The sequence below is a fragment of the Cucurbita moschata genome, unplaced genomic scaffold, assembly GCF_002738365.1.
Source record: "Cucurbita moschata cultivar Rifu unplaced genomic scaffold, Cmos_1.0 Cmo_Scf00011, whole genome shotgun sequence".
NCBI lineage: Eukaryota > Viridiplantae > Streptophyta > Magnoliopsida > Cucurbitales > Cucurbitaceae > Cucurbita > Cucurbita moschata.
In genome coordinates, this window is record NW_019268527.1 from 1146655 (window position 1) to 1157915 (window position 11261).

An 11261-nucleotide genomic window follows, 5' to 3' on the forward strand; every position below is an offset into this window, starting at 1 on the left:
TTTCTTGCCATACTTTGAACTACTTAAAAACAAATATAAACAAAATAAATGAAATTACACCATGTTTAGAACTATGGATTACTTTCAATTATTTTTTTTTATTTATCTTTTTTTTGGTTTAGTAATAAACATTGGCTAATTTAATTCTAGTTACATTGTATTACTAAAAAAAAAAAATCATAATTTTTTAATTGTTTATTAAAAAAACCCATATTTTTTTTCTCTATTTTCTAATTATTATTTTATACTTTAATTCTCTAAATGCTTATAAAGTAATTGAAATAAGACCAATATTTATTAATACAAAATCCAGCTAATTCTTGAAGGAAAAATATCCCAACAAGTTACCTAATATTATTAATATCTTTAATTTTTAATTTTTAATTTTTAATATTAGTCAAATGATAATAAATTATAAGTTAAATTTTTTTTATTATTATGAACCATTTTTATGAGCCAGCTATAAAAACAAGAAAATTTTAATACGCGTAATTAGCTGAATAAATTATATATATATATATATATATATAAAAAGACGAGTTTATATTCCTTTTATCTTCCACTATTTTTGTACAATAAATAAGGAAATAGGCCAAACAATAGAGAGAAATTGTAAATATAAATTCAAACAAACAAGGAATTATTGGAAACAATTAAAAATGTAAGGAATAAGAATAAATAAAATAAACTCTCACCCAAAAAAAAAAAAAAAAACACTCCCGTGATATAATAATGGAGAAAGATTTAAATTTAACTCAACTCGACTTGTAGAGTGAAATGACGAAAATGTCCTTAGAGCTATGATGTTACAGGAAGCTGTCGTGGCAAGTAAATTGGGGCAGCAAACCCGGGTGTTAAATGTAAAATTATTAAAAAAAAAAAAAAAAAAAAAAAAAAAACTCTGATTTTGTTTATAAAATTTATGTATATTTTAAGGAAGGTGAAAAACTTACCATAAAAGAAAAAGAAAAAGATTTAAACTTTCAATTTTGTATTTAATAAACTTTTGATATACTCGAGGCGTTTTTTAAAAAAAAAAAATTAAGAGACGAATTAAAATTATTTTTATTTAATAATAAAATTTGTAATTATAATTATTTAAAGGGTTAAAATTATTATTTATTTATTTAATTTTAATTCCGTGTAGAGCAATAAGGCCCACAAAGGCAGTGTGACGAAGAAAGGTTGTCTGGAAGTGAGTAACAAGATACGAAATATAAGAGAGAAGGGAAGAGAGAGAAAGATGTTCAGGCTGCCCTCACGCACCATACGGTGTCGTTTTGTGGCTGTGGATTGGGTCCACCGACCTGTACCTCTTTCTCTCTCCTCCTTTCTCTCTCCTCAATTAATTTCCAGTTTGTACTTTTATTCATGGCAGCCTAAATTTTAGAGTTAAAATCTGAATCACCAAGGGAATAAAAATCAGAACCCAAAAATAATAATAATAATTCCTTTATTTATTTATTTATTTTAATTTATTTATTTATCTAAAATTTGTATATGTGCTTGTGTGTGTGCATGACACCAAATGAAAACATCACTTACTTACTTACTCCAAACCATATTTTTCCATTTTAATAAATTCACAAATTTGTTTAGAGAGAGAAAGTTTAGATAGAGAGAGAGAAAGAGAGAGAGAAACTAAAAAGGGCATCTAATGTGTTCATAGATGAAGTTGATTCCTCTATCTTTCTCTTCATCTTCTTCTTCCATTTCCATCTCCAAATCCAAACCCTTTTGCTTATGAAAACCATATTTTGATTCTTATTATTCTCCAAATCAAACCCTTTTAACCCTTTTTCATGGCGGCTTCTTCTTCATCCGTTCCACTTTTCGGATCTCGGGATGAAGCCCAGATGAGACAGCAGCAGCAGCAGCAACAACAACAGCAATCTAATTCTTCGGGTGTGCCGCCACCGAAGAAAAAGAGGAACCAACCAGGAACACCGAGCAAGTGTCGAAAATTTTATTGATTACCCAGAAATTAGATTCGAGCGCTTATGGTTTTGGTTTTGGTTTTTTTCAGATCCAGATGCGGAGGTGATTGCTTTGAGTCCAAAGACACTAATGGCAACCAATAGATTCATATGTGAAGTATGCAACAAAGGGTTTCAAAGAGAGCAAAATCTACAACTTCATAGAAGAGGACACAATTTGCCTTGGAAGTTAAAGCAAAAAAGCAATAAAGAGCCAAAAAGGAAGGTGTATTTATGCCCAGAACCCACATGCGTCCATCACGACCCATCAAGAGCTCTTGGTGACTTAACAGGTATCAAAAAACACTACTCCAGAAAGCATGGGGAGAAGAAATGGAAGTGCGATAAGTGCTCTAAACGCTATGCCGTTCAGTCCGATTGGAAGGCCCATTCCAAAACCTGTGGTACTCGCGAGTATCGCTGCGATTGTGGCACTCTTTTCTCCAGGTTCTTCATTTTTTTTCTTTTTTTTTCTTTTTTTTTTAAATTTCTCTCTCTCAAGAACAGAGACCACGTTGATTTCAGGAATTTCATGTTTTTTTGTTTCTTGTTTCCATGTGTTTTTTTTTTTTATTAAATTAAATTATTATTCCCTTTTCTTCTCTCCCTTTTTTCTAAAAAAAAAAAAAAAAAAAAAAAAAAANGTTCTTTCTCCCTTTTTGCATTTATTGGTCACTCAGTTCTTCAAATTCCATTTTTTAATGCAATTATAGGAAGTAATTCTTCAAATTCTTGTGTTTTTTTTTTCAATTATTTCATGTGTGTTCTTATCAATCCGTGAACCCTTTTAAATGGACCCACGAAATTTTCAACTTTTCATCCATTGTTATAAAACGACACGAATTTCTTTCTACTTGCTAAATTTCGTGTTTTGATTTGGATTATACGCTAAATTTTGTGTTTTTATTCAAACTATATGCTAAATTTTGTGTTTTTGATTTGGATTATACGCTAAATTTTGTGTTTGGGTTTGATTGTTCGTTGCAGACGGGATAGTTTTATTACACATAGAGCGTTTTGTGATGCATTGGCACAAGAAAGTGCAAGACATCCTACAAATTTAGGGTCAGCAATGGGAGGTCATTTATATGGAGGTAATAGCAATGTGGGGTTAACATTATCACAAGTTCCTCAAATGTCATCTCTTCAAGATATTCCCAATATAACCCAATCCGACGTCCTCCGCCTTGGCGGCGGAGGACGAACCGGGCAGTTCAATCATCTTCTTCCTCCGTCTATCGGCTCGTCGTTTCGACCACCACCGCAACAAGCAATGCCGTCTTCGGCTGCGGCTGCGGCGTTCTTCTTGAATGATCAAACTAGCCAGAATAGCTTCCATGAGGATCATGGAAGTCAATCTCAACAAGGGTTGTTTGGAAACAAGGCTTTTCATGGATTAATGCAATTTTCTGATATGCAAAGTCATACGAGTAATAGTAACAACCCTTCCTCAAATCTCTTCAATTTGGGGTTCATTTCGAACCCGACTGGTGATAGTACGACGAATATGAACAACAACAACAACACCAACAGTAATAATACGAGTAATAGCAACAACAACAGCAACAGCAACAACAACAATCTTCAATCGTCTTTGCTTAATCAATTCAATGGCACGAACAATGGCAACAATGAAGGTGGTGCATCAAACATTTTCTCAATGATGGGCGATCAAATGAATTCAGGTGCAGTCCCGTCTCTCTATAGCAACACGACGGGAGTCGGCGGTAGCGGTACGAGCGGAGCAATTGCACACATGTCAGCAACGGCGCTTCTCCAAAAGGCAGCTCAATTAGGCTCAACAACGTCAAGTAGCAACACAACAGCGACATTGCTACGATCATTTGGAAGCTCGTCAACTTCCGGTGGGAAAGCATCCGACAGGACGCTTTTCCCACCGAGCTACGGCGGAGTATTCGGTGAAAATGAGAGCAATCTTCAAGATCTAATGAATTCATTCACCACCGGAAGCTCAGCAGGCGGGCTCTTCGGTGGTGGAATGAGCTCATTCGGTACATTTGACGGCGGAAACAATAGACCAAACAACATGGAAACATTGGAAGATCCGAAACTACAACAAAATCTAAGCTCAGTTAGCATGGGAGGAACAGATAGATTAACAAGAGACTTCCTAGGTGTTGGACAAATTGTAAGAAGTATGAGTAGCGGAGGAGGAGGAGGAGGAGGCAGCGGTGGCGGTGGTTATTCGCAACGAGAACATAAACAACCGCCGCAAGGGATCGTTATGGAGGGAAATGAGAGCAATTCAGCTGCATCAAGCCAAGCATTTGGTGGTGGAGGAAATGGAAACTACCAGTGAAGAAGAAGAAGAAGAACAAAGTACAGACAGAAACAGGTACGTACATGAAAATAAAAATTTTAAATTATTAATTATTATTTTTATTTAACTGCAAAAGTAACGTGGAGGGCTTTGGTAATTGTGTCATTTTTTTAAAATTAAAAAAAAAATTACTAATTTACTGTTACTGCCTTGCAGTCGTGGGGATTTGGATTTGGATTTATTTTATTATTTTTATTATATTTAATTAAAAAAAAAAAGGTGTTTTTATTCCGTCTGGCACGTTATGTTGCATGAAGACAGTGAAGAGCATGCAGTACATTTAGGGTTTTTTGTTTCATTCGTTGTCGTTTTTGTTCTCTTTATGTCGTTACGTCTTTATACTGCACAACACACAGAGAGTCACGAGTTCCATTTCTTCCATTCTTTCATACTTTATTATAAAAAAAAAATATGCATTAAAACCTTATAATATAATTATATTTTGTTACTTCTTCATATATTATAATTAATATGCTTATAATATGCTTATCAGATATTATAAATGCAACAAATCTCTCCAAGCTACCAAGCTGCTTAAGTTCAGTGATCTCCACAAATATCAGGTAGTTTTTTTTTTTTTTTTTTTTTTAATATTTTTATGTAATTTTAGCATGAGAGGAAGGACAAGCAGATTAGCCACTTTTTTTTTTTTTTTTTATAATGAATTTTTGGTCAATCTAGCTAGGCTAGGCTAAAATCTCCTCTCGTTATATAGCTTCATAGACATTTGCAAACTCGATCGGTTTCTTTTAGTTGAATGTAGAAAAGAAAAATTCGAGTGTTCGTTCATTGGTTGTTTATGTTGAATTATGGTGGTGTTAATTTTGTTATGATATCTTTAGGGAAGGAGGGTTTCGATTTCGATTTTGAAGCATGTGTGTATTATGAGTTGAGGTGGAGATCTAAGTTTAAATTTGGTGATATATTTGTTTGTTCTTTCTTATGTTTGTTAATTATTGTTGTTGTTATGTAGATAGGTGGATTTTGATGTTTGAAATGATATAATTATATGTTTAGAGGTTAATAGGTTGTGGGTATGTCATGTGTATGTTTAAATTAATCAACGTGAATGTTTTCAAACGTAGGTTTTGAAATTCTTTTATTAGGATTCGGAATCTTGATTCAGTACTTAATAGTCTCGATGTTCTTGTGCATCCCCGGTGAGATTGTCACAATAGATTAGTAAAGAAGTACCAAAGAAAATTGTAACGACCCATGTCCACGATTCAGATTTAGGATCTGGATTTAATGTCTAATAGGTTCAACATTCCCCTGCATCCTTGACATGGTCGGAGGGGATTAGAATTTTGTTATTTAGTAAAGAAGCACTCAAGAAAGATATATCGAGGCATGCCCATGATTTGGAATCTTGATTCGATACGTAATAGCCTCGACATGCTCTTGCATCCCCTGCGATATGATCACAGGGGATTAGAATTTTGTAATTTAGTAAAACACCCAAGAAAATTGTAACGATCCATGCCCACAATTTAGATTAGGATTCAGAGTCTGGATTTAATATTTAATAGCTTCAATATTTCCGTGCATCCCTCGCGTCATGGTCACAGGGGGTTAGAATTTTGTAATTTAGTAAAGAAGCACCCAAGAAAGTTGTAACGACCCATACCCACGATTTAGTGATTTAATACTTAATAGCCTCGAGATACTCCTGCATCCTTGCAACATGAACACAGGAGATTAGAATTCTGTAATTTAGTAAAGAAGTACGTATGAAAACTGTAACGACCTATACCCACGATTCATATTAGGATTCGTAATTTTGATTTAATATCTAATAGCTTCAATATTTCCCAGCATCTCCTGCGATATGATCACGTTACCCTACGTCTCACTTCTTAACAGTGAAGACTAATCCCACATACCAACATGAACTATTCCAAGATATTTTGTCATCACTCACATGTATCCTAAGAAATTTCTCGAAAGCTCATCCAATGTAGGATTGTTTCAAGTAAAACACGTTTAACTACAAAGTTTCAACAATTGAGCAATCGAAAAAGTAATACGCATCAGGTAATAACTTTCATTTCCTTTAAGTTCTTAGTCATTCTATTTGAATAGCTCTTATTCAAACGTGATCTCGATTCAGCTTTTAAATCTAGTTTGGATCAAACATGTAATATTCAAAATTTAATCATTGTGCAATTACAATATTATTTATAATATTTCAAAACTCCTTTACATCATGAGGCTACCAAATATGCAATTTTTTTTTCATTAATATATATATATATATATATTCCATGAAGTGCACCCATTTCACTATATTCTATTTGAAATGCTTACACATGCATGCAGTGTAACTGTTCTTATTCTTTCACTTTTATCCTACAACAAATTTCACTTTTTTTTTTTACTGTTCCAATTCTATTACATGTCATTTTTTTTACTTTTTAATTGTAAAAAATTACAATTTATCATATGCTTGGTATTTCTATGGACAAATTTGTAATTTCGATGGAAAATAATTTCAATTATTTAAGAAAATAAATCATGCATATATTAAATAAACAAATAAAAAAAAAGAAAATATAATTAATTGAAAAGAAAATTGGCTGTAAAGGCATCCTTAATTACAGAATTCCAAGTAAAAAAAAAAAAAAAAAAAAAAAAATAATGAATGTGTTTACCATAAATGCATGCATGGGAAAGAAGAAGTCAGAGACATGAGAATATTTACAAAAATGCATTTCCCAATAATCAATTCCTTTCCTCATATAATATAAATATAAATATCATATAATAAAAATATAATATCATATATTCGTAGTAACGCTCATTTCTGCCCACCATATGTTTAATCACCAATAAATTATAACCAAACAAAAAATACAGTAAGAATATAGAATATTTGGTAACAAAATAACCTTTTTCCTTTTTTTATTTTTATTTTTATTTTTTTATTTTATAAATAATAATAATAATAATAATTGTCTCTGCATTTCAGTATATTTTGTAGCAGACGAGTATGAGGGTTAGGTATTAGGTTGTCCACCTCTCCAGTTTTTTTTTATTTTTTTTAAAATAATAAATATATAAATTTTATTTATTTATTTATTTATTTGGCAATTGGCCAAATAAATAATTATGGAATTAATTTAATAATGTTAGAGGCTTTGTCTTTGCCGTTGGAATTTAGTATCCACGTGAAGATTCTCATGCACTGCCCCATCGTCCTTTATTTATTTATTTATTTTTATTTTTATATAAATCGAAAATAAATTAATATTATATTAATATATTTGGATATGGACATGTATGTATTTTTCATTTTTTATTTATTTTATTTTAGTGTTACGTATGATTTATAATTTTCTTTTTTTATGAATTTTTTGGAAATTTTTCATTTTTTGGGAAATTAATAAACCTACTTCGAATTTTGTTTCTTCAACTCTTTACTAATTTTGTTATTTATTTATTTATTTATTGACCCACTTGTTTAATAATGATTTTTCTTTTGAAAAATAAAGATTCTTTTTTATAATTCTTTTGTTTTTTTTAATTAAAATATTAATACTTTCATATTTGGAAGATTTTTCTTACCATAATATCCTTTGTGAATATTCTCTCCTTCCATATTTATTGTGCTAATTCTTTTTCCTTTTACACTTATTTCATTTAAGGTAATTTTTATTTTTGTTTATTGTATTATCTAATTTTAAAAATTTTATGATTTAATCTAATTTTCCTATTCATGGCATATTATTTATTTTTGGTTAAATTATAAAGAGATTGAGTTGTTTTTGTGTCTATTTTATCCTTAAAACTTTCAAAAGTTTTAATGTTTTGTGTCTGATAAGTATTGAATTTGAAAAGTACGAGTTTTAAAAATGGTTAATACGTCTATAAACTTTTAATCATCTATCTAATAATGACATATTTGAAATTTTTAAAATTTAATTGATTGGTTAGATATAAAAATTAAATTGTAATAGACTGAAGTCTAACTTTTTTTAATTTTGTGTTGAGTAAATTTAAGAAGTTTGAAAACTGTCGAATAGGTTAAAGATTCCTTAAACACAAAATTAAAAATTGTGAGATATATTCGATACTATTTTTCTATTAAGAGCAAAGTTGTTATTGTATACATGACATTACTAATGCATGTTTAAAAAGTCTACTATTGTTGGGGTACTAACGGATAACACTGGCAATAAGGGTTCTAAATCGAACCCTGCCTGACTAACAAAACGACACATATATAAATGAATGTGTAAACCCTGAATCAAATAAACCTAGGGCAAGATGCCCAAAAACTGACAAGGTACCTGTCACCACTATGTCAGTTTCCAACGTCTCTACTGGTGGAAGCGTTGAGACAACTACAGGTTGGGGATTTTCTCGGCCAACATAAACAAGTTGCGCATTTTCTCGACCAACTTTAATATGAGTTCTTCATCATCCGTGAACATGAGATTTATCTCCTCATTGCGCTCTTTGTTGTGGCACTCTACCGTATAATGTCTGTATTTTCCACAAGAGTAACACTTATCATACTCTTGTCCTTATAGGGGTTGACATTGTCATGGATTTGTGAGGTATTGTCACCTCTACCACCACGTCCACGACCTCTGTGTTCCTCTTTATGGCTGTCACGTCCAGCCATACCTGAAAAAGAAGAGTCAACTACATAAATTTTTTTGTTCGTGTGAGCTACTCCTCATATGTGAAAGAGGTATTTCTCCTCATCTTTGTCTTCGTAGCCATGAAGTCTCTCTTCATGAACATTAAGACTACCAATGACCTCCTCAACTGATACGTTCTTGAGGTCATCAAATTGCTCGATGAAGGTAACAATTTGCATGAATCTCAGGAGAATAGCTCGAAGGAACTTCTTGACAGCGAAAATCTCCTCCACCTTATTGCCTAACAAACGGATGTTGTTGACGATCATCGTCAAATTCATGACAAAGTCATCTATTGAATCACCGTACTTCATGCGGATAGCCTCGAACTCACTCTGCAAGGTCTACAACTTTGCTTCCTTGAAACGTTCGACACCCACATGCATTGTTTGCAGCGTTTCCCACGCTTCTTTTACCGAGTCCTTCTCTCCCAACATGAGAAGAGTATTCTTCAGGACTGCTTGGTAGGTAGCAACAAGAGTCATCCTGTCCTTACACTTCTCAACGTCGTCACCATGCTCGATGGCGTCTCATATACAATATGCCTGTAAATTAACACACATCTTTATCAACCATCTTACACAGTTATTCTTCATGATTAATAGGTACTGGAGCATTACACTCTCCTCCTTTCCACAACTTATCGTTGCCACATCTCCTCTGGTGACTTTGTATAGTGACAAAATTTGTTTCGACATCCTAGCTCTGATATCAAATGTTGGATGTAGCCCACGATCAAAATATGTCGAAAAAATAGCTAAAGTAGAAAGAACAACTAGAGGAAGAGATCTTTTGAATAGAAAAACAGTAAGCATTTATACTTTTCAATTCTCTTTCTTGTCGTTGTGAATAGAGCATACATCTTAGGAGTAACAAATTTTCTAAACTTATTTAAGTGAATAACTAGCTTATTACCTCACATTCAAGTCTCTTCCCAAGTTTACAAAATCATTAACTCTCAGACCTTTTTCTATACTCCATAGAAATCCCTTCTGAAGACTTGGATTATGAAATCGTGAAACCAACCTTAACTTGTTTCTACACTCAATAGTAACTCAAGTGACTCAAAGTTTTTATATCGATCGCACTGCTATTAAGTCTAATAAGCTTTTTTAATCATCCTTAGACTCCTAGAAGTTTACTAGATTCTTAGAGGTGCCTAAGCGATTTAGTCATCTTCTCACATTCTCAGGATGTTTAAAACTAACTCCTCGGAGCTAATCTAATTTTTGGGCACTCAAATCTAGACCTCTAATCACCACTCACGATCCTAGGGTGCTTGGTCTACTGAATATGTATTGACCTAGGTCATCTAAAACCATTCTAGCTTTAGCCCCCTAATCTTAACCTAGAACATTCATATTAGGGAGATATTCCTACTTATCACTTAAGCACAAAAACATAATCTAATCACATACAAACTCAATAGGGAGATAACGTCCATTAGTCACCTGGAGCATATATCAAAATATCGCTTCCTCCATTCTATCACAGTGGAAAGCATTAAAAATCGACATGCCTCATAAATTCTCATCGGTAATTATCCATAACATGCATAACATTATTGCCCTTCTAGAGTTTTAATAATCCATATCCTAACCCTTTGAATATACCTGTATTTGAATTTCTATATGTTTTTCAGAAGATTTTCCAAAAACTTAATTCAAATTTTTGTTTTCTTATTTTCTTTTGATGATGGAGCTCGAATCAATTTGGTTCATTCACCAAAGTCGTAGAGTTTAAAACCAACAATCAACAAAAAAAAATTAATTTCATACATATCCAGCAACTATAGAAGGAAATATTTGCATTCAAAACTGGCAAGAAACTTGGTTCTTACCTTTCTTGAGGACTAATTGGAGCTTCGACTTTCGATGCGTTTCGGCTCGAGGTTACTTCATGAAAAGTGTGTAAAATCTCCTTACACCAATATATTAATATTTTAGGCTCTAACTCGTATAGAATCTCACAAATCTAAAGAAAAATCGAGATTAAATTCTGAAATTTTTACCTCAAGTTCTTTATTTATTCTTGGTGGGACCTGTCTGAAGAGGGACAAGAGACCACATGGAAGGGCATGCACATAGATTGATCAATGACTGAACACTTAGTTCTCAGAAATTAATCATATGATTGTACATGTTAAAAGTGTGATACCTTAGCTGCTTCCACAAGAGTTTACAAGTAGGCTATTTACTAAATATTTTATACTGAACCTAATTTTTTTATTGCTACTCTAGTAATCACTTGATGTTAGTCCAGGATGGGTGAGGTATGGAGCAAACGACCATAGAGATA

General features: G+C 32.4%; 1 protein-coding gene across 1 annotated transcript; it reads left to right on the forward strand.

The window, feature by feature from the left end:
• The first annotated feature begins 1566 nt into the window (after positions 1 to 1566).
• Positions 1567 to 5240, forward strand: LOC111449777 (protein indeterminate-domain 5, chloroplastic-like). Its single transcript, XM_023089815.1, has 4 exons — positions 1567 to 1950; positions 2027 to 2423; positions 2964 to 4332; positions 4811 to 5240. Exons 1-3 carry the CDS (start codon positions 1803 to 1805, stop codon positions 4294 to 4296), a joined length of 1878 nt encoding a protein of 625 aa, XP_022945583.1. The 5' UTR covers positions 1567 to 1802; the 3' UTR covers positions 4297 to 4332; positions 4811 to 5240.
• Positions 5241 to 11261: the final 6021 nt, after the last annotated feature.